The 24,359-nt window shown below is 48.2% G+C and overlaps 1 protein-coding gene across 1 annotated transcript in view; it reads left to right on the top strand.

Annotated features, from left to right (window-relative positions):
• HCN4 (hyperpolarization activated cyclic nucleotide gated potassium channel 4) overlaps positions 1-24,359 on the top strand; it is a 183,289-nt gene that overhangs the window by 46,910 nt on the left and 112,020 nt on the right. The window contains 1 exon segment of the mRNA XM_074965866.1: positions 415-838. Within this exon segment, the coding sequence (XP_074821967.1) occupies positions 415-838 (424 nt within the window).

A 24,359-nucleotide genomic window follows, 5' to 3' on the forward strand; every position in this document is an offset into this window, starting at 1 on the left:
TGACTCCCAAAGATCAAAGGTTGGCTTATGCCGGAAGTGGGAGGGTTTGTATCCCTTCCATTAGCTTTTTTTTTGTAGTGTTTGTTTATTGTTAGAATGGTGGTTGTTTTTGTCAGCCATGTAAATGTCTTGGTCTCTTGGGTTATTGCAAAGCCCTGATCAGGATTTTGGAGTGGACACCCCCATTGCACCCTACACCCCCATCAGGACCCACCATGCCAGCAACCTAATATCCCTCTTTACGTTAAGTGCCTAAATACAGTAGTCATCTGGTGTGCCCTAGACGTACCTCTGACAGGCAGGCAGGGCTTGAGGAAGCTAATAAGAGTACAGTTCTATAAAGCAGATGACTTGGTCTCTCTCGCCCTGGGGCACCTCCTTTGGCTGATCTCCTGTCTCTGTCTCGCTGTCCAGGTTCTACTGGGATCTGACCATGCTGCTCCTGATGGTGGGAAACCTGATCATTATCCCTGTGGGCATCACTTTCTTCAAGGATGAGAACACCACCCCATGGATCGTTTTCAATGTGGTCTCAGACACCTTCTTCCTCATCGACCTGGTCCTCAACTTCCGGACTGGCATCGTGGTAGAGGATAACACCGAGATCATCCTTGACCCCCAGCGAATTAAGATGAAGTACCTGAAGAGCTGGTTCGTGGTGGACTTTATCTCCTCCATCCCTGTGGACTATATCTTCCTGATTGTGGAGACCCGTATCGACTCGGAGGTTTACAAGACTGCCCGGGCTCTGCGTATCGTACGCTTCACCAAAATCCTCAGCCTTTTGCGCCTGCTAAGGCTCTCCAGGCTCATCCGCTACATCCACCAATGGGAGGAGGTGAGCAGAGGCTGTGTTTCATGTTCACTTGGGTCCTGAGGCCCCTTTCCCCTCACACCAGGAGCGCGGTTCCTCCCACTTCACACCACTGTAAGTGGGAGAAGACTTGGGTTCTAGATGTGGCTCTTGGCAAGTTGTCAGGAGGACCCTCAACCTGGCGAAATTTAGGCACTGTTGCTTTAGACTGTACTGTCTCTTTAAGGGTCACGATGTAATGTTGGATGATGTTGCACTGTTTAAAATGAGAGTAAATTCAGGTCATCCCACTGCATGTCATATGAGATTGTAGAGTACCCGCAAGGAGAAATGGGTAGCCAGTCTGCCTGCTGTTGCTCTTCCAGAGCCAGAAAGCACTACCAGGTAAATCTCCTAGGGCAGGGGTTCTCACAACAAACTCACAACTCTGAGTGTGGCCACGAAATCGTGCAGGGGGCTGCTCTGACAATCTTTCCTAAAATATTTAATTAACTCTAGGAAAAACAAATAAATATGCACAGATACATATCCATGTTCCGACCCACCTCTGTCCCTATCTCCAGTGGCCTTTCAGCAAGAGCCCGCCCTGGGGAAGGTGGGTTGGGAACTCACCGGCTGCCTGCAGAGTCCCAGGCTCTCCATGCCCTGGCTGGGTGGGAGTGGGGGAGCTGATTAGAGGAGCACCCCAACAACCGAACATTGTAGCTGCTTTCACAGACAACAGCTGCCGCAGGCCCCACGCACACTGACCCCTCGTGTCTCCAGAGGCGCTGCCCAGAATGCAGGGCACTGATCCCTGCTGATGGAACATGCTGCCCTTGGTAACAGCTATTCAGGAGCAACAGCTGGGTGCTGCAGGGAGGGACCACTGCTTTCTGGGAGGGGAGACGGAGGGTAAGGGGTGGGCTGTGACTTAAGCTGTTTGGGAGGTGGTGGAACCTTTACATTGTCTCCCCCCCCCCACACACTATAAACGTATACATTGGGGGGGGCAGTGCCCCCCAATTTACATCCATACTTTAGAGGCTGTCGTGGCCACAAAAAAATCTGCAGGTGTCCGCGTTTGAGAAACGCTGACTTAGGGTATCAGCCTCTCTGCAGGTGCCTGCACAGACATGGACTTGGCCACAGATACATGTTTTCATGAACCTGCAGCACTTGTTTATCCAAGTAACTCAGTTCATTACATGCTTATCTCTTGAGTAAAGAGCTTGGTGATGTATTTATAACCTGCCAGCTTTTCTAAATTCTCAAGCGCCATGTTCAGGGGAAAAAGAAGCCAGACAATCTGCCGGCAAACAGGCATTGCTTGGTGATAAGGAGAAACCTAACAATCCGGCCCCCCGCACCTCCCTGGCCCTGTAAGGAAATTCCAACTTATGGGTGCTGATACTCTGCTTCCCAGGTTGGTTTGATTGGAGCCCCCTGCCTTGGCTATGGCCTAAGAAATGATCACCTCCCAGTCCCCTGCTCCCTCCACAGGAGCAGGGAAGGAGCACCTGATACTTATACCCATGTCTCAGGAGCATTTCTGCAGTGAAGGAAAGGCTGGTCAAGTGTCATGCATTTTTCTCTTCTCTGTACCCCAGCTAGCCCTGGGTTCCCCAGTTTTGGGAGCACTGATTTTATGCAATTGTGCCATTTCCTGTCATGCTTCCCACAGTGGCATGGCTAAGGAGGGCGTGTCCGCAGTCACTGTGAAATCCCTGGGGTTCATCTGTGTATCCTTATTAATAATAATTTGTATTAGAGTAGTGCTAAGGGTCCCCAATCAAGATCGGAGCCCCATTATGCTTGGCACTGTGTGGGGAGACAGTGAGGGGCAGTCGCCCCAAATAGCTTGTAAATAGAGAAGACAGATCAAAGTGAGGAAGAAAAGTAGAGGCATGGGCGGAGGGAGTGGCTTTCCCCAGGTCACACCACAGGTCAGAAGCAGAGCTGGGAACAGAATCCAGGCCTCCTCGTTCCAATCAGAGAGCAGAAACAATACCATATGAATTAAGTGACCAAACACACAATATGAATTGTGAGTAGATGAAGCAAACGAATCCATAGCCTGAAAATTGTCCGTCCAAAACCGTCCATTAATACTGATGAATAAATATGACTGATAAGATCAGTATCCATTCGCAAATGACTCAGAATAGGATTAATTCAGGCACAAATATTTGTGATGAGTAGAATCATAGGACTGGAAGGGACCTTAAGAGGTCATCTAGTCCAATCCCCTGCACTCATGGCAGGACTAAGTATTATCTAGACCATCCCTGACAGGTGTTTGTCTAACCTGTTCTTAAAAATCATAAAATCATAGACCTTAAGGTCAGAAGGGACCATTATGATCGTCTAGTCTGACCTCCTGCACAATGCAGACCACAAAATCTCACCCACCCACTCCTGTAACAAACTTCTAACCTATGTCTGAGCTATCCAAGTCCTCAAATCATGGTTTAAAGACTTCAAGGTGCAGAGAATCCTCCAGCAAGTGACCCGTGCCCCACACTGCAGAGGAAGGCGAAAACCACCCAGGGCCTCTGCCAATCTGCCCTGGAGGAAAATTCCTTCCCGACCCCAAATATGGCAATCAGCTAAACCCTGAGCATGTGGGCAAGACTCACCAGCCAGACACCCAGGAAAGAATTCTCTGTAGTAACTCAGATCCCACCCCATCTAACAACCCATCACAGGCCATTGGGCATATCTTCCGCTAATAGTTGATCAATTAATTGCCAAAATTAGGCTATCCCAACATATTGTCCCTTCCAGAAACTTATCAAGCTTAGTCTTGAAGCCAGATATGTCTTTTGCCCCCACTGCTTCCCTTGGAAGGCTATTCCACAACTTCACTCTGATGGTTAGAAACCTTCATCTAATTTCAAGTCTGAACTTCCTAACGGCCAGTTTATATCCATTTGTTCTTGTGTCCACATTGGTACTGAGCTTAAATAATTCTTCGCCCTCTGTGGTATTTATCCCTCTGTTATAGTTATAGAGAGCAATCATACCTCCTCTAAGACTTCTTTTGGTTAGGCTAAACAAGCCAAGCTCTTTGAGTCTCCTTTCATAAGACAGGTTTTCCATTCATCAGATCATCCTAGTAGCCCTTCTATGTACCTGTTCCAGTTTGAATTCATCTTTCTTAAACATGGGACACCAGAACTGCACACAATATTCCAGATGAGGTCTCACCAGTGCCTTGTATAATGGTACTAACAGCTCCTTATCACTACTGTAAATACCTCGCCTAATGCATCCCAAGACCGCATTAGCTTTTTTCGTGGCCATATCACATTGGCGGCTCATAGTCATCCTGTGATCAACCAATGATGGAGATTCCACAACCTCCCTAGGAAATTTATTCCAGTGCTTAACCACCCTGACAGTTAGGAAGTTTTTCTTGATGTCCAACCTAAACCTTCCTTGCTGCAATTTAAGCCCATTTCTTCTTGTCCTTCTTGTCTTAACCTCAGAGCTTAAGCAGAACAATTCTTCTCCCTCCTCCTTGTAACAACCTTTTATGTACCTGAAAACTGTTATCATGTCCCCTCTCAGTCTTCTCTTTTCCACACTAAACAAGCCCAATTTTTTCAGTCTTCCCTCATAAGTCATGTTTTCGAGACTTTTAATCATTTTTGCTGCTCTTCTCTGGACTTTCTCCAATTTGTCCACATCTTTCCTGAAATGTGGTGCCCAGAACTGGACACAACACTCCAGTGGAGCCCTAATTAGTGCAGAGTAGAGTGGAAGAATTACTTCTCGTGTTTTGTTTACAACGCTCCTGCTAATACATCCCAGAATGATGTTTGCTTTTTTTGCAACAGTGTTACACTATTGACTCATATTTAGCTTGTGGTCCACTATGACTCCCAAATCCCTTTCCGCAGTACTCCTTCCTAGGCAGTCATTTCCCACTTTGTATGTGTGCAATTGATTGTTCCTTCCTAAGTGGAGAACTTTGCATTTGTCCTTATTGAATTAAATCCTATTTACTTCAGACCATTTCTCCAGTTTGTCCAGATCATTTTGAATTATAATTCTATCCTCTAAAGCACTTGCAACCCCTCCCAGCTTGGTATCATCTGCAAACTTTATAAGTGTAAACTCTCTATGCCATTATCTAAATCACTGATGAAAATATTGAACAGAACCAGAACCAGAACTGATCCCTGCGGGACCCCACTCGCTATGTCCTTCCAGCATGACTGTGAACCACTGATCACTACTCTCTGGGAATGGTTTTCCAACCAGTTATGCACCCACTTTACAGTTGCTCCATCTAGATTGTATTTCCCTAGTTTGTTTATGAGAAGGTCATGCGAGACAGTATCAAAAGCTTTATTAATGTCAAGATATACCATGTTAACTGCTTCCCCCATCCACAAGGCTTATTACCTGTCAAAGAAAGCTATCCGATTTGTTTAACATGAGTATTTTGACTCTCTCTAACCCAGGAGTTTGTAGTGTTGAAGGAGCATGTTTCTTTCTGTGCTATTGTTCTGCTGGTCCAAGAGAATTAAATAATTTGGCTGCTTCTTGTACTGAACTTGTTTAAAACATCAGCAATTAAGAGCTAATCAGGAACCCTCTTCCCCTGCTACTCTCCTATCTCACAGTGGGCAGCGGCCCCTAATTTTGAGTCTGATAACATGACTAATGTGTGGTTTATTGCACCTTTGCTGCCGGCGACACTAAGCCCAGGGGTGGCTACCATTCGCATTACATCTCCAGATGCTCTGGAACACTCTGAAGATCGTGCTCTCCAGCGAGGTGTTATGCTGCAAGTGGAAGGGACAGATGGCAATGTATTGCCACTGGGGACTACAGTGCAGATGCCAGCAGTGCAAGCCCAGCCCTTTCTTTGGCACAGGACTGAGCCAAAACAGCTGGTTCTCAGGGATGACCCAATGGTAGGAAGGTTTCTTGGTTTTGGGTGGAGCAGCAAGAGATGTCCTTGTTGGGGTGTCACATGCTACAAAGCAGTGAGGTGTCAGGGAGGAGAGTTACTCCTCCTTCTTGGGCAGGATTAGTCTGTCCTGCTCACTGGAATCACACAGACAGTTCTCGTGTCTCTTACCCTGAAGTGCCTACAGCTGATCTGTCTCAGATGACAAGTTCCCATGCAGCTCTCCTCACTGCACAGACTCACTGTCACAGGCCAGAAATGTACAGCTGTAGCAGGGAGCCATGTGAGACTGGATTGACTGTGGGGGCAGGGCGTGAGGTGGAGGGCCAGCCAACCAGAGAGAGACAGAACAATGTGGGGGGTGGAGGGGAAGTGAGGGTCTGTCTGCGCTGGGGGCTAGCTGATATGGGAAAATGGCTGCATGTGTGTGGGCAAGCTGAGGAGAGGCTAACATGCAGTCACTCTTCCTTGTTAACTAGTGACGCCCATTGTCATCATTCTGTGTCTCTAACTAGCCAGCCCCCTACACACACAGCGGGAGTGTGGAGGGTAGTTAAGGAGAGGGGGAGGAGAGGGTGAGGAACATAGAATCATAGAAGATTAGGGTTGGAAGAGACCTCAGGAGGTCATCTAGTCCAACCCCCTGCTTAAAGCATGACCAACACCAACTAAATCATCCCAGCCAAGGCTTTGTCAAGCTAGGCCTTAAAAACCTCTAAGGATGGAGATTCTACCACCTCCCTAGGTAACCCATTCCAATGCTTCACCACCCTCCTAGTGAAATAGTGTTTCCTAATATCCAGCCTAGACCTCCCCCACTGCAACTTGAGACCATTGCTTCTTGTTCTGTCATCTGCCACCACTGAGAACAGCCGAGCTCCATCCTCTTTCGAACTCCCCTTCAGGTAGTTGAAGACTGCTATCAAATCCCCCCTCACTCTTCTCTTCTGCAGACTAAATAAGCCCAATTCCCTCAGCCTCGCCTCGTAAGTCATGTTCCCCAGCCCTCTGATCATTTTCGTTGCCCTCCACTGGACTCTCTCCAATTTGTCCACATCCTTTCTTTGGGGGGGGGACCAATATTGGATGCAGTACTCCAGCTGTGGCCTCACCAGTGCCGAATAGAGGGGAATAATCACTTCCTCAATCTGCTGACAATGCTCCTACTAATACAGCCCAAGATGCCATTGGCCTTCTTGGCAATGAGGGCACACTGCTGACTCATATCCAGCTTCTCGTCCACTGTAATCCCCAGGTCTTTCTCTGCAGAATTGCTGCTTAGCTACTTGGTTCCCAGCCTGTAGCGGTGCATGGGATTCTTCCGTCCTAAGTGCAGGACTCTGCACTTGTCCTTGTTGAACCGCATCAGATTTCTTTTGGCCCAATCCTCCAATTTGTCTAGGTCCCTCTGTATCCTATCCCTACCCTCCAGCATATCTACCACTCCTCCCAGTTTAGGGTCATCTGCTAACTTGTTGAGGGTGCAGTCTACGCCATCCTCCAGATCATTAATGAACATCTTGAACAAAACCGGCCCCAGGACCAACCCTTGGGGCACTCCACTTGATACCGGCTGCCAACTAGACAGCAAGCCGTTGATCACTACCCATTGAGCCCGACAATCTAGCCAGCTTTCTATCCACCTTATAGTCCATTCATCCAGCCCATACTTCTTTAATTTGCTGGCAAGAATCCTGTGGGAGACCGTATCAAAAGCTTTGCTAAAGTCAAGGAATAACATGTCCACTGCTTTCCCTTCATCCACCAAGCCTTTATCTCGTCATAGAAGGCAATTAGGTTCGTCAGGCATGACTTGCCCTTGGTGAATCCATGCTGACTTTTCCTGATCACTTTCCTCTCCTCGAAGTGCTTCAGAATTGATTCCTTGAGGATCTACTCCATGATTTTTCCAGGGACTGAGGTGAGGCTGACTGGCCTGTAGTTCCCCAGATCATCCTCCTTCCCTTTTTAAAAAGATGGGCACTATATTAGCCTTTTTCCAGTCATCTGGGACCTCCCCTGATCGCCATGAGTTTTCAAAGATAATGGCCAATGGCTCTGCAATCACATCCGCCAACTCCTTTATCACTCTCGGATGCAGTGCGTCCAGCCCCATGGACTTGTGCTCGTCCAGCTTTTCTAAATAGTTCTGAACCACTTCTTTCTCCACAGAGGGCTGGTCACCTCCTCCCCACACTGTGCTGCCCAGTGCAGTAGTCTGGAAGCTGTTCTTGTTCGTGAAGACAGAGGCAAAAAAAGCATTGAGTACGTTAGCTTTTTCCACATCCTCTGTCTCTAGGTTGCCTCCCCCATTTAGTAAGGGGCCCACACTTTCCTTGACTTTCTTCTTGTTGCTAACATACCTGAAGAAACCCTTCATGTTATTCTTAACATCCCTTGCTAGCTGCAACTCCAGTTGTGATTTGGCCTTCCTGATTTTACTCCTGCATGCCTGAGCGATATTTTTATACTCCTCCTTGGTCATTTGTCCAAGTTTCCACTTGTTCTAAGCTTCTTTTTTGTGTTTAAGATCAGCAAGGATTTCACTGTTAAGTCAAGCTGATTGCCTGCCATATTTACTATTCTTTCTACACATTGGGATGTTTTGTTCCTGCAACCTCTATAAAGATTCTTTAAAATACAGCCAGCTCTCCTGGACTCCTTTCCCTCTCATGTTATTCTCCCAGGGGATCCTGCCCATCAGTTCCCTGAGGGAGTCAAAGTCTGCTTTTCTGAAGTCCAGGGTCCGTATTCTGCTGCTTTCCTTTCTTCCCTGTGTCAGGATCCTGAACTCGACCATCTCATGATTACTGCCTCCCAGGTTTCCATCCACTTTTGCTTCCCCTATGAATTCTTCCCTGTTTGTGAGCAGCAGGTCAAGAAGAGCTCTGCCCCTAGTTGGTTCCTCCAGCACCTGCACCAGGAAATTGTCCCCTACACTTTCCAAAAAGCTTCCTGGATTGTCTGTGCACCGCTGTATTGCTCTCCCAGCAGATATCTGGGTGATTGAAGTCCCCCGTGAGAACCAGGGCCTGCGATTTAATAATGTCTGTTAGTTGCCTGAAGAAAGCCTAGTCCACCTCATCCCCCTGGTCCGGTGGTCTATAGCAGACTCCCACCATGACATCACCCTTGTTGCTCACACTTTTAAACTTAATCCAGAGACTCTCAGGTTTTTCTGCAGTTTCATACTGGAGCTCTGAGCAGTCATACTGCTCTCTTACATACAATGCAACTCCCCCACCTTTTCTGCCCTGCCTGACCTTCCTGAACAGTTTATATCCATCCATGACAGTGCTCCAGTCATGTGAGTTATCCCACCAAGTCTCTGTTATTCCAATCACATCATAATTCCTTGACTGTGCCAGGACTTCCAGTTCTCCCTGCTTGTTTCCTTGATTTATGTACATGCACCTTCCCTTTCTGTGAACGGACAACCCCGACTTTCTCCATGGGCTTATGGCAAAGGCTTTAACAAAGATTCCGCTAATGTTCACTTGAACTAAAATGTAAATTCAATCAATTCATGATAGTCATTTGTATTTGCTTTCTAAAAGTATTCCTGCAAACAAGTGTCCTGGCAGGGATGACTATGGAAAGAGCCAGTTTTAAATAACTAGGAGAGAATATTCTTGGAAAGCAGATTCGAGCTTGAAACCTTGTGTTAAAATCCTCCGGTCAGGGAACAGAAACAAGACCACGTGCCTCTGATTCCATCAGATGGGACCATTGTGGTCAACCTCTGATCTGTGCATCCAATCAAAACAAGGCCGAGTGGTTCAGATTTTGAATGTTAAATACAATAAAAATCTTTGCTCATACAAAGTTCAAACTGAGAAAGAGGGAAAACTGACTGAATAATAAATCTAATTTGCTGAGCTTTGCCAGTAGCACCTACCCTAACACTCAGTACTAGTATGTAGTACCATGTATAGACTTGTCGGTCATTTGAGGTGAAAGCCAATGTTTCCTGAGTGAAATTAAATGTGTATCTGGAGAACAGTGGAATATCCTTCTTGAGAAATCTGTTTTTAAACAGCAAAATGCCAGGGCTGGTTAAATTTTTGTTTTGGACAAAAAAAATGGTGCTTTCAATACAATGGACTTTTCTGTGGGACTTTTTTTTTTTTTTTGGTCAAAAAAACAAAAATTATTTTTGCTTTTGGAAACCAAAAACTGGAAAAATTTCAGGTATGGGATTTTTCTTTTTTTTTTTTTTAAATTGAAAACATGAAAACTTCTGAAGAAAAATTTAAATGACAACTTAAAAAAAAATATTTTCCCTAGGAACAAAAAACCTTTCCCCTCCAGCGCTACCAAATAGGTTGCTGATCTTGTCCTCTGTTTCTGCTGAGTACTGGTAAGGGGTGTAGGTTTAGCCTGGAGAATATACAGCTCTCAGGGTCTGTAACTTAATTTTATGCGTATCTCAGTTCCAGAAAGACATTGGCACATTTGAGGGACTTCAGAGAAACCCAAAAAACAGGATAAAAAGGAGGGATCAGCTTGTGAAGAAAGAATAAGAGTGGAGAGCAGTGGCTTGCTGGCTGGGCACCCAGCTCTGAAGGCAGCACTGTGCCAGCAGCAGCACAGAAATAAAGGTGGTTAATGTGAAAAGTGATATTTGTCAATATAACTTTTCACAGCAGATTACCACCCTTACTTCTGCACTGCTGCTGCTGCTCTGGGCTGATAGCCAGAGCCCCACGGCATCCAGGTGAGAGATTGCCGGGGGGGAGGGGGGTAAGGAGAGCCCGAGCCCAGGCTGCCTCCTCGTGTGGAAATGGTGGGGGTGAAAAGGAGAACCTGAGCTCAGGCTGCCTCCGGTGAGGGCTTGTTGGGAGGGTGAGCCCGAGTCTGGGTGGCAGGGCTCTGGCTGTTCCCTTTATCCTCCTGCGTGTGCATGGCCCTTCTTCACGGGTCCCAGCCACCCAGGGCTGACAGCTAGAGCTCTTAAAAAATGAAAAAACGCACAGCTTGCACCTCCCTTGACACAGATGACCCTGGACTAGATGACCTCCTGAGGTCTCTTCCAACCCTAATCTTCTATGATTCATGATTCTATGATTCCCATGCCTCCCGTGGGAGGCCTGCCCCATAGTCTGAGAAGTGCTGCACTAGAGAATGCAGTGCAGGGCGCAGTCCTGCACTGGGGATGGAGCAGATGGGTCAAATTATAGTACTACAGTAGATCCGCGAGGCCCCAACATTGTTTGGGGGCCCCAGTGTGCTAGGTTTTGAAAATGACCTCAAGGGCATTATTAATCTCTAATGTTCACTGCCAAGGCAAACCCCCACTGGAAAGTCTGTAGCATGACCCAGGACCGTCTCGGAGATTTCTGAATGAAAGCCGACCCACTGGGCACACCACTGCGGGGAGTCTAGACAGTGGACTTCCCAACTGTACACCCCCACATTTCTTTAAATGGCATGATCAAGCTTTTGTTTTAACGCCACTGGAGCAGCCTCTAGCACTCCTGCTGAAGCCCTAGTAACTTGCATTCCCACTGCATAGAATGACCAAGAGCCCTGGAATCTGTTACTTCCGGAGGACATCCAGGCTCCACTAATTCCAACTTCCATTGATTTCAGTGGGGCAGGATTTCACCCCTGTACGTGGTGAGCTGCTGTTTGACTTGTGAAAATGACCCCTTTTGCAGCAAACTGTCATTTGGGGGGAATGGGTGCCCCTCTGCTCCTACACCTCATCACAACCTCCCTTATTGGGTTGTAGCCGCTAGCAATTGACATCTGAACCTAAGGAGAGTCCTTGTTAGAGGAATAAAGCTAACGAGGTCTGGTCTTGGATTTTGCCCTCAGCAGGAAGTTATGTAGCTGTAGTGCAAATTAAGCTTTCTACCTGGGCAATGAAATTACACAATTTCAAAGTGAATATCATAAAAAAATGTGTTGTAATGAATTATAAAGAGCAAGGCAAATATTTGAATAGCTGTGCGGTTGGGATAGAGAGGAGAAAAGCAGTTTTACGGTTGCTTTCTGGCAACATTTAATGTTTCTATTGTCAATGAGATGGGATGATAAAGAGAATGGATGACTCCAGGGGCTGCAGAGCCATTTGTCTCTAGGTCACTAGTTCAGATCCAGCTTGGTAGCGAGTGAACGTTATATGCCATCTTATGGCTGTTCGACTGTTTATCCTGATCAGTTTTCAGCAGACTCATGTCTGTTACAAAGCCATCACCACAGCCAGCCCCATTGGTCCCCAGATCCCATTCAGGGGCAGCCTCTAGGTCCTGGAGGGTGGTCTCTCTACAGCAGGGTGAAAGGACATTGGTAAGAGGGTACAGGGAAGTTTGTCCTGCCTCTGCCTGCCCTGGGGTGTAAACAAGTCATCAAGGCTATCACACTGGCACCTTTCACCAGCACCAAACACACTGTGATTTAAGGACAGGATGATCAAATCTATCTAGAATCAGCTCCGTGTGCTATTGAGATGCTGCTGTAGCCTGTCACTTGCTGTCCATTGGACTCTCTTCTAGACTACTCCATATGATGTTCCTTTCCCAGTGCGTCCTGGGCAATGTGATAAGGCTGCTCTCCTCATGGAGAGTTCGGATCTATTTCCCAGCCAGCTGTAGCAGCTCCTCATTTGAAGTCCATGCCTCCCCAGTCCTGCCTATTTTTTCCAGACGGTTGTTTTTGGGTAGAGTTTTCTGCTCAGTTGTATTCTAGCCCCAGGCTGCTGTGTCATGGTAACACAGGGTCTCAGGTGAAGGAGTGCTGGAGTCTGGCACAGGGAGATTCAGATTCCAACCACAGTGGTTTCATAAGAGGCCTGTAAATAAGGGGAAGCCAGGTGAGCTAGCTATAAACTCTTCCCATAGTTTCTACATACGCTGGTAAGGGCCAGTCACCTACTGTACGATGTAGGGCCATGGTGCACTTGTCACACTGAGATCTCCCATCACGTTGCCACATGAGGCATTGCTGGAGCACCCCAATGCTGTGTCTTGTGTTCCGAATCCCAGATTAAGCCCATGTGTAGCAGGAAGAGCAGCTAAGGAGCCGCTGGTAACCCTGTAACTAATATGGAGAGAGTCCAATGAGCACAGTGACCAAGGGGGCAAGGCCTGATGGGTATCTGCTGAGATCTATGGAAGCAGCTGAGATTCAGACCTACACGGGCCTGTGCTAGGCCAGTGCTAGCAGATATGCTAGGCCAGTTGAGAAGGTTTCCATTCTCAGTGGCATTGGGAAGCTGTTGTAAGATACAAACCAGCTCAAGCAGTCCATGTGCCACAGCAAACCTGCCAAAGAAGATCAGTGCAGACCTCTGCTTAGCCAAGGCTGTGTCTTCTGTGGCCAAGCTGCCTAAAATGATGTGTACAGCATATACGTTAGCAGCTGCTGAAGGGCTCCTTTCGATTGAGGGTTTCATTACAAACTGGAATGTTGACCCCACCGCCCTGGTCCTTCCGCTTGCAATCCATGGTATGGTGTTTGGGCAGCATGAGAGACATGCTCAGCCAGACTTGCCAGGTGTTTCTGCCAGATGTGCCTGGCACCACATAGCAGATAAATCCATTTTTCCTTAGCCATAGCAAAGGGCAGCAGGGTAATTGCTGCCCTCATAAAATGACAGTGAACCCACTTCTAAGAAGGCTCTACAGATTGTAGCCATGTCAGGTAAAGAACTTAACGAGACAGCAGGTGAGAGCAGAGTTTCCTCTCTGCTGCTTTATCATCAAATGAGACAGGTGGGAGAGATGGACACTGGACCCATAAGTGAGGCAGGGAACCTGCCTGACAATTTCACAGGGCCAAACGGTTAAAAAACAACTGTCTCTGAAACTGAACCTCACCCACAGCTGGTTGCAGGCATGAGCCTAGGGGGATTGGGGCCATAATAGTAAGGCGTAGCAGTAGGGAACCATGTTGGTTAAGAGAGTATATAAAACTGGGTACCTACTTTCCACATAGAGGACATGGAGGAATGAATGGGAATGGGACAGAGAAGAGTCACTCAACAAGGTGGGAAAAATAAAAACGACCTACTGTGGTGATTTAGGCCATATGTTTGATAAAGGGGCATCTGCCCTCGAGCCATTTGGCCATGCATGCCGTGCCTCAACCCTCCAAACTGTTCTACCTAGGCACGAGATCAGGTGCATTCTTCAGCCCACAAGCCACCACTAGCTGCTGTCCAAATTGACTCCACAGTAATGCACATGTGCATGGCCCCTTCCTGCATTCCAGTAGAGAGGACGGGTTGGGCAGTGGAGAGACAAGTTAATGAGCAAAAACCCAGGTCTCCTGGTTTGAAGGAGTGTAATGTAGCCCATGGAATGCATTGAATCGCGGCAGGAGCTCTAGACCTAGACAGCAGCTGCATACCTCTTTCAGCTCACGCCCACCGTAGTGAAGAAGGCTGAGTACACCCAAGCCTTGCTGACATTTTTCGCTTGTCCCCAGACCTGAGATACTAGCATGGCCATTGAGTAGTTGTGAGCTGGAAGGGCCCTGTGAGTGTACGGGGAGACTTTGGCAAACCAGTAAAGTGCCTGAAACCAGTATGGCTTATTGCCTAAGCAGCCAAGTCAGCAGGCTGTAAATTAGCCAAGTCAGCAGGCTTAGCTTAACCAAGGCAGGAGGGGAAGGAGTGTTTTGGGTGCCACAGAAAGGGCAGCTTGACCCCAGCTTCCTTCCTGATAAGAATTGTGTTGAAGTGGCTGATACATGCATTTTCAAAGAGCAGGATGTGCCCCAGGAATGTCTATTGGGGCCTCAAGGCTGCAAACTCTGGAAAAACCCGCACCTGGTTAATAGATAATCAGAAGGAACCTCTTGCTTGACTATTGACACTGCTTACTTAACAAGTTTTCTTTAAGGGACATGTCATTCTATTACTAATGTATAAAGAAGGGGGAAAAGTTTGAGGTAGTTGGACTTGTTTTTGGACTCTCCCTCTGGATACATCTTGCAGTCCCCACCGGCAGACGGAAGATTTGGCCACCGGAAGCCTGCTGCTGTGCCACTCGAGAGCCACACTCAGCTTTGGTAATTATCAAGAGTTGGGGGTGTTTTACTAACCTTTTGCAGACGTGTGTTAGTGCTTGAGACTAAGTAAAGTTTAGCTTTAAGTGAAAGCACTCTTGTGTTGTCCTGTTTGTGCCAACCATCTATCGGTGGGACAGCCGTGTCTCCCCTGATTTATTTCCTGACACCATCTCGCACAGAGTAAAAGTTACCAAGAGCTTTGGGTTGAAAGAACCCCAGGTAACATGGGTACTGCCTTGCAAGGGAGCTCCTTTAAGGGCAAGAGCTGCCTTTCCAAGTACGAGATGCACTGGGGGCGGGGTGGGGGCAGATGTCAGCTGAGCTGAGGAACCAGGAATCCTCCTACCTGCAGGGATGGCTCAGGGGGCAATTGGTTGGGCAGCATGCCCAGCAGCATTGCTAACCATTTCTCTGCACACATAAGGGCCAAGGCCTGGTCAGTCCCCCATGGGGCTGTGGAGCACTGCTGGGTGCATTAGCTGCATTCCCCACTCAGGAAAGCACCAGCTGCCCCTCCTCCCTTGACCTTGTGCAGGTGGCTTAGAGGAGGAAGAAACTTCATGCGTGCTCATCCTCCAGAGTGCACCCAAGCCATCTTTTGCCCTTAGCAATTCCCACGTTACTCCTGGAAGTTCTGAACAGCCATGGTGGGGCGCTCTCTCCACAGCACACCCTGGAGGGTGGCGGGGGGAGGGGGGGAGAGGATGGAAAGCTCCAGCCCTGAGCACATTTATTTTTTACCCACTTCTATGCAGATGTGACAGGGAGAGCCAGATGGCCCCTTTCTGTTAGTTAAAGGGGAAAAAGCTCCCCAGGGGGCGCAGGGTTTGCATCTGACCTGACACAGAGCAGTGTGAAGGGTTGATGGACGAGAGCCGTACTGATGAAGTTATTTTCTAAGCACAGCTTGGAAAGAGCTGTGGTGAAGACAGTTTCAGGACATGCAATTATCCAGTTTGCCAGCTTAATGCATTCAACTTAACCTCATTTATATGAAGTAGAAATCAATGTGTAACTTTTTCCGTGCTGCAAGATGACGTTTTACTCCTGCTTCTCTCAGAAAGATGAATTTCCTCAGCTCCCTCTTCCATGTCAAACCCTTCCCCCGCCCTGCTCTCTTGGCTCTGAGCAAACAGGAATAGCCTGTGGGCACAAGGAAAGGCTGGGGCTGATCCTTTGGGCAACCAGGGCTTTGAATGTCCAGCGTGGGGGTGAGGCCTGACAGTGCATTTACAACAGAAATCCAAGAGCCTTTTCTCGTTTCAACCCACCACCACTTAACTAAGAGAGAGGCCCATTCCGTTGTTAATGGAGTTAATCATCAGCCCGCTGGGGATTCTGAGACCTCGAGGAGGCTCCATTACCTGGAGCTCCAGCAGCAGAGCTTCCAGACAGAACCTTGGACCTTCTCTGCGCTACAGCAGCATCTCCCACCACGAAGAGGGGCATTAGTATCCTAACAGTAAGAAACACAGCCAAAGCAAACTGCATGCTGCTGCTGGAGGGGGCTCTCCAGGATCCCCGGGCTAAAATTCTGCCATCAAACTGGAAAGGGGGCTTGGGGGAATTTCCTTGCCTTTGGAGGAGTCACCCCCTCTCTGGATATTGCTAAGCCATCCCTGCCATGGACAGCTTCTCCTGGGGATTGTTGCAATTCCCGTGAAGTGTGTGGAATGGATCAGGGTGCACTAAGGGTTGGGGATTTTCAAAACACTTCCTGGGAGAAGAAACTCAAAAATTACCTCCCACCCACCCCCATCCTCCTCTTTATCAGATGATACATGCTGAACACTGGGCTGTATTCTTCATATGCTCTGCACGGTGTTGGGAACAAAGGATAAGCCTTCCGAAGAGCCGGTTGGGTCCATGCTGCCACCCACCTCTTTCTTTGATTCTCTTCCAGCCAAGAAAGCAATTTTTGTTTAAATACAAAAACAAGTGACTGGATTGCCCAGATCCTCTCCCTCCTCGCTACAGTGCCTTAGGGATGTGAGGGTTTATCCCACGCTCCTGGCAAAGTTTTGTGGGAGCCCCTTGTTTCATGCATTGGCAGCACACTGCTGGCTAGTGCACAAAATCCCAGACAGCAGGGCAGCCCGAACTCCTGTTGAGGCGGTGAGAGTCACAATGCATGACTCAGCATTTGTGCTGCCGAATGCTCTGCAGCATCTGCAGGATGGACAATGGCAGCAGGTTGTCTGCTTAATGCAGATCCCAAGCTGGGTCACTCTTCAGAGCTATCGGCTCTCACCTTGCTTGTCTCCACAGCTGACATGACTTGCAGATTTCCATGAAATTGTTAGGCTGGTCAAGGGCAAAACGCTTCATTTTCCAAAAGGAAAAAATGAGGTTTTGTTGTTTGTTTGGACAGTGGAAAATGGCAAAGAGCTACCCTGGCAGAGCACAATAACAAATGGCCACCTGCTGAACTGCAGGTAAATGGATCATCACCATTTTCTCCAGGAAGGTCTCCTCCCATGTTTTTGGGAAAAGCCAGAAATCAGAACTGACCAGAGGAAATCTGCCTGTTGGTGAAAGGAATGACAATAGAGGGAGGCCTGGACTGAACACAGGAACTTCTGAGTTCTTGCATTGGTCCATGAATGTCAAGGCCTCAGTTCCCCTATTAGTAGAACAGGGCTAACAATAGCTGAGCTACTTCACATGGGGCTCGAGAGGTTTAAGATAGCTAATGTTCGCAAAGCACCTTGGAGCTAGAGGATCAGGATCTGTCCTGATCTGCATTCTGAGCAATCCAGCTCAGATACTATTTCAAAATACAATTATCCCTGTGTCGCTCTTTGGCAAGCCATGCGCCTCTTCTCTCACCGCTCTAGAAAGACAGTCCTAGGCGAAGCCAAGACCTATATATTCCTCTGTTCCACACTAATTGTCTCCTTTGGCCCCACATTATACTGCAAACCTGCAGAAACACCATCCAGTGGGGTCTTTTACCTCCTCTTCCTTGTCTTATTTACTTTGCTGACCATGAAAAGTCTCATTAGCACAAGATCCTAGAACGGGATCGTGTCACCAAACCTCATGGCTACTGTCCCCTAAGGGGAAGTAGTTACAACAGTGACAATGACACAACAAGGAGGTGGGCAGAGTGGTTTTGGAAAGGAGTGATGGGCTGGTAACAATGGTAGAGTCAACAAGTCCAGGGCTAGAAGGGTCCACTGTGATCATCTAGTCCAGGGGTTCCCAAACTTGGTTCGCAGCTTGTTCAGGGTAAGCCCCTGGCGGGCCACGGGGCACTTTGTTTATCCGAGCATCTGCAGATTCGGCCGCTCACAGCTCCCATTGGCCGTGAACGGCGAACTGAAGCCACTGGGAGCTGCGAGTGGCTGTACCTGCAGATGCTCAGGTAAACAAAGCGTCTTGTGTCCCGCCAGGGGCTTACCCTGAACAAGCTGCAAACCAAGTTTGGGAACCCCTGATCTAGTCTGACTTTCTGTACAGCACCAGCCAGAGACCTGTCCCCAAACAATCCCCGTTGGAACCAGAGTCGACTGTTTAGAAAAACATCCCATCTGGATTTAAACAGTGCTAGGGATGGAGAATCCACCCTGATCCTTGGTCAGTTGTTCCAACAGATAGTTACCTTCACTGTGAAGATCAAGCTCTTTCTGGATGTGTTCAGTGTGATGAGCTGCCCGTATCATTCCCCTACCTCACAGAGTCTACGCTTTACAAATAGGCCTAAACAGGGCAGTTATGTTGTGAAAGCAGAGGGATTGGTGTGAGAGAGGGGAGTGGGAGGTTGTTCTGAGCAGTGAGGCATCATGAGAGAAGGCGTGAAGTCAGCAAGGGGGCAGGCAATAAAGGGATTGGTTGTGGGAGAGGCTGTGCAGATGCACAGGGAGTGAAGGATGGAACAATGGCAGAAGGGGTAGGTAATGGGGGTTTGCACAGAGCCATCAAAGGGAGACTGAGAAGTCAGATTCACTCCTGTGGTGGCTCTGCTGAAATCCCTGGTTTTGCACCAGGGATGAACTGAGTCCCAGGAGTTCAGAGATGGAGAAAGCCAGCAAAGGAGTCCTAATATGGGGGCAGGCCCAGTTGGAGCGGCAGGAGTGGAAGTCCTCCTAGTAGCTGGTGAGAGTAGGGCTAGCATGCAGGGAGGCAGAGGTGGCAGCTCTCAAGGCGAGTGAGGACCAGGGCATGAGGCAGGGGATGGAGAGGGAAGGGCAGGTTTTAGAGCTGTTGGAGAACAGCTGACGTGGCAAGAGCCTGAAGGTGAGGGAGGAGCCAGTGCTGACACTGAGCTCAGGGGGGCGGTAAGAAACCCCCCGCTTCTGAACTCTGCCTAACACTGAGGCGATAAGCCAGAGTCTTCTCCATCCCCAGCAGGGAGAGGCCAGGAGACTCTTCTCCATGAGCATGGGTCAGGGTCCTGCTCAGTCTCTGAGAGGTCAGGAGCCTTCCCCGGCTCAGGGTCTGGTAGAATCATTTCCGTCCCCATGGTGGAGAGACAGGGAGTCCTGCAGCAGGTGGCTCGGAGAGAACGTCTCTCAGCATTGGCGGTGACAAGCAATCAAACAAGCAGCAAGGGTGCCTCCTTGTAAACATTGTGAGGAAACAGTGAAGATAATGGCTCCTAAAGCAGCTGATAGGCCTGTTCCTCCCAGGGTCCCTGGAGGGGTAGAGAGCATTTAAGATGCAGCAGCTGTGTTTGATTTTTTGGCTTTGCACAGCAAACTGCCAACTATTAATTCCCCTTGATTTGATGTGTCTAGCACAGCCTATTCTGGAGTTGCTGTCCTCTGAATAGGGTTGATTAGATGCCTCTCCTGTCTATTTTGCCCAAACATCAGCTAATTCCATTTTACACTAACAATGTGCCAGGCTCTTATTGTGCTATAAGAAACAAAGCTGCAACTGTCAACAGTTAATTAGATAAACTTAGGACTAGAGAGGTCCCTAGGGCTTCAGCAGGGCCAGCGGGTGTTCCCCAGAGCAGGGCCAGAAGCAGAGTCCTAGATCTTGGCTCCTCTGACCCCAACCACCCCAGGTTGGGATTTGCACAAGGAGACTGTCTCCTGTGCCCAGCTCTAGTTAGTTACAGTAGGGCCAGTTCATCCTAACGGCTGAGCTTGGCACAAGGATTGAGGTAAAGGTAGGTGATTTTGTGCCTCTTTGATGCTGGGGCTCATTTGTCCCACGACAGGATTAGAGCAACCCAAGGGCTACCCTGACTTGTGCCCTGACTCACCAGCCATGCTTCCTGCTCACTCTCTTGTACCAAGGGGACTCCTGCAGAAGATGATGTAGCAGTAGTTAGGCTGACTCTATGCTGTTAGGGACTCCTCTTATTCTGGGCGATCTCCCAGAGGGCTGTAACAGTGGCTCTGCTGCCTGTTTAGGGACCCAGCACACAAATGAATTTGGCGCCATGTGTTTGCCCTGTCATCCCTTCTCTCCTGCACCCTGAGTCCCAGCTCCAAATAGCCCAGCCGCTGGAGATGCACAAGGGATTCTTCTTCTTCTGACTCATTGCTTGTGGCAGAAACACTACAGGAGCGTGGGGTGCTCCGCCAGCCAGGTTGTTCCCACAGTGACTGGGGCCCTCTGTGGCCACCACATGCCCTGGGTTGACAAGTGAGGTGGCTGCTTGTGTGTGGCGGCTGAGAAAAGGATGGGCCAGGTGGAAGGAGTGCAGCAATGTAGGGTTAGAGCGTATTATGCCTTCCCTGGTGGTCTCTCCTCTTCCTGGAAGGGTTTGTTGGCCTAGTCTCATGTTGCAAGATACAGCAGCTCATGGCTCCTTCCTCTGCACAGCGAACACGTGCTCTATGGAATATCTTTGCTCTACCGAATCCCTGCTGGGACATATAAACCCCTTTGTGACATTGCTGCCTGAGCTGACCTTCCTGCAGTCAGTGAATCACTCTGCGCTCACTGCAGAGGGGGACATGTGGGAATGAATGTCAATGTCTGAAGGAAATTGTCAGGGCACGTGACTGGACCAAGTGCTTGCGACTTTCTCTTCAGTTCCAGCCCTCCAGCTCTGGCAGATGGGTCTCCATCCCACGCCCAGGACACACCAGACACAGCTTCTGATTCTGGAGAGCACAGGGGAAATGAGAGCTGTGTGGAAGGCTGGACCAAAGAAGAAAAGGGAAGGTAACAGACTCCCGTAAACCAGGAGCCATAGAAATTAGAAATGAGAGTGGCCTAGTGCTTCAGCTAGTGCCTCCTAGTACAGGATTGTTCCCTGCACTGTATTTCAGGGCTGTTTCCAGATGAGTTTTAGATGCTCCAAATGGTGGGACATCCCCACTTCCCCTGGGAGACTCTCCCACAGCTTCCCGTTGAGTGCTGTGCTGGGAAGTCTTTCTTCCTGATATGTTGACTTCTGTTGCTCAGTTGGGGGATCTCCTGTTATTTCCTGCCTGTGCCTCAGCCTGTCCAGGCCCAGTGTGAGGGGTGTATTGTTCCTGTTGGAAATAGGGTGTCAGGAGATGCTCTAGGAGAGGAAGCCCATTTTGCCACCAAGGAAAAATCATTCCCAAACAGAAGGACAAGTCCTCCTGATCCAGAAAGCAGCGAGCATGTGCAGATCGCAGAGTGGGCCGCAGCACTTCTGCTTTGCCAGCCTCACATAACACTCCTGGTGAGTGCAGCTGGGGATGGGAGAGCACAGCGACGGGCTTCGGGGGAGATGGATATTCCCTTCCTGGAGCCCCTCTCCAGGGCACCAGAATGGGGGGGCCAAGGGGCCATGACCTCCCCACACTTTTTATTGGCCATAAAAATGGGGGAAGGGGTGGAGAGGAGCAAGTAGGGGGTGAGGTCTTGGGGGGAAGAAGCGGTGCAGGAGAGGAGCCTTGGGGGAAGAGGTGGCATGGAGGCAGAGTCTTTGAGGAATGGACGGTGTGAGGGCAGGGCCTTGGGGAGAATGGGCAATGCAAGGGTGGGACCTTGTGGGGCAGCACAGAGGGATGGGGCCACAGTTCGGATGCCTGTGCCACCCCACTTTAGGGTGTTTCCACAGCTCCTGGTCCCAGCTTCTGGTAATCAGAGGCTTAGGGACACCCAGAGTTTGGGGTTGCATCCATGACCATCTTGGCTAATAGCCATTGATGGACCTGTCTTCCAGGAGCTTATCTAATTCTTTCTTGAATCCAGTTGTATCTTTGACCTTCACAACATCCTCTGGAACTTGTTAACTGTCTGTTATAAGAAGAAGTACTTCCTTTTGTTTGTTTTAAACCTGCTGCCTATTTAATTTCATTTGGTGACCCCTAGTTCTTGTAGACCTCTATCATCTCCCAGCTTAGCTGCCTCTTTTCCAGGCTGAATAGTTAGTCTTTTTAATCTCTCCTCATATGAACACTGTTCTATATGCTTAATAATTTTTGTTGCCCTTCTCAGTACCTTTTCCATTTCTAACATATCTTTTTGGAGATGGGGTGACTAGAACTGCAATCAGTATTCAAGGCGTGGGCATATCATATTAATATAGTGGCATTGTGCTATTTTCTGTTTTATCCTCTATCCCTTTCCTAATGGTTCATAACTTTCTGTTTGCTTTTTTGACTGCTGCTGCACATTGAGTAGGTGTTTTCACAGAACTATCCACAATGACGCCAAGATATTTTTCTTGAATGGTTAACAGCTAATTTAGACCCCATCATTGTGTATGTATGGTTGGGATTATGTTTTCAAATGTGCATTACTTTGCCATTATGAACATTGAATTTCATATGCCATTTTGTTACCCAGTCACCTAGTTTTGTGAGATCCCTTTGTAACTCTTTGCAGTCTGCTTTGGACTTACCTATCTTGAGTAGTCTTGTATCATCTGCAAACTTTGCTAGCTCATTGTTTATCCCTTTTTCCAGATCATTTATGAATTTGTTGAACAACACTGGTCCCAGTACAGTTCTGTGGGGGACACTGCTATTTACCTCTCTGTTACCTCATTCTCCATTTATTCCTATCCTTTGTTTCCTGTCTTTTAACCACTTCCCTCTTATCCCGTAACTGCGTACATTGTTTAAGAGCCTTTGGTGAGAGAACTTGTCAAAGGCTCTCTGAAAGTACAAGCACACTGTAACCACTGGATCACCTTTGTCTACATGTTTGTTGACCTCCTCAAAGTATTTTAGTAGGCTGATGAGGCATGATTTCCCTTTTCAACAGCTGTGTTTACTCTTCCCCAACAAATTTTATTCATCTGTGTGTCTGATCATTCTTTTCTTTACTATCGTTTCAACGAGTTTGCCTGGTACTGAAGTCAGGCTTACCAGCCTGTAATTTCTAGGATCATCTCTGAAGCTTTTTTTAAAAATTGGCATCATGTTAGCTATCCTCCAGTCATCTGGGACAGAAGCTGATTTAAATGATAGATTACATAGCACACTCAATAGTTCTGCAATTCCATATTTGAGTTCCTTCAGAACTATTGGATGAATACCAGCTGGTCCTGGTGACTTATTACTATTTAATTTATCAATTTGTTCTAAAACCTCCTCTAGTGACACCTCAATCTGGGATAGTTCCTCAGATTTGTCACCTAAAAAGAATGGCTCAGGTTTGGGAATCTCCCTCACGTCTTCTTCAGTGAAAATCAATGCAAAGAATTTATTTAGCCTCTCCACAACGGCCTTGTCTTCCTTGAGTGGTCCTTTAGCACCTCAGCTTCCAGTAGGCCCACTGATTGTTTGGCAGACTTCCTGCTTCTGATGTACTTAAACATATTTTGCTGTTAGTTTTTGAGTCTTTTGCTAGTTGCTCTTCAAATTATTTTTTGGCCAGCCTCATTATACTAAATATGCTCTTACTCTTGAGCTTCCTGAACTTCAGGGACTGTTTTGTCCAGTAACCATTAGGAAGGGCCTTTAGTAGAAGGGAGTGTCACCTAGTGGTTAAATTAATTGACTTGAGGATGAGGTGGCCCCTGGCAAATCCCCACCCCTGCCTGTGACGGCCAGTCTCTGTGGGCCTATTGCCACCAGTTTTATTCTGTATAAAGGCACTACCCCCGCCCCTGCTGGCATCCTCCTGCTTTTATGCTCTCCTCCCCTCATTTTCACTGGACAAACCCACATCTGATGCTAAGTTCCTACCAGACAGGGACAGTGCACCACAAAACTAGGACTGTCCATCTTTAATCCGGACAAAAGATTTCCCTACATGGGAGATGGTGGGAATCAGTATCATCTTAGGCTAGTCACTTAACTTCTCTGTGCTGCCGTTTCCCTGCCTGTCAGATGCAGGGAGTGCGGGGGAATAATATGCCCAGAGAATCCTATGGACGTTGTGAAGCTTAAGCACTTACCATTGTGTAAAGTGTTTTGAGATCTTTAGACAGAAGAGGCCAAAGAAGAGAGAGAATTATTCTTGTTATTCAAAAGGTAGAATAATTTAATCCTAGTGCTAAATCTTCCAAAAGTGGCACATTGGAGCTGGCACGGGGAAATGTGCATACTTCCCTGCTGCTGCTGAGGGTCTGTGCTTCACTCTCACATGTCCCTGCTGTCAGGGTACAGCCTCTGGTATCTGTGTCCTCCACCTGATAACGTGCTTCTGTCCTGAGTCACATTTCAGCTCTGTCACAGCTACGGGGTCAAGCAACTGGCTCCATTCGTCCCCCATACAGTCGACTCCTCATTCTGC

Source organism: Natator depressus, chromosome 10, assembly GCF_965152275.1.
Source record: "Natator depressus isolate rNatDep1 chromosome 10, rNatDep2.hap1, whole genome shotgun sequence".
In the NCBI taxonomy this organism is placed as follows: domain Eukaryota; kingdom Metazoa; phylum Chordata; order Testudines; family Cheloniidae; genus Natator; species Natator depressus.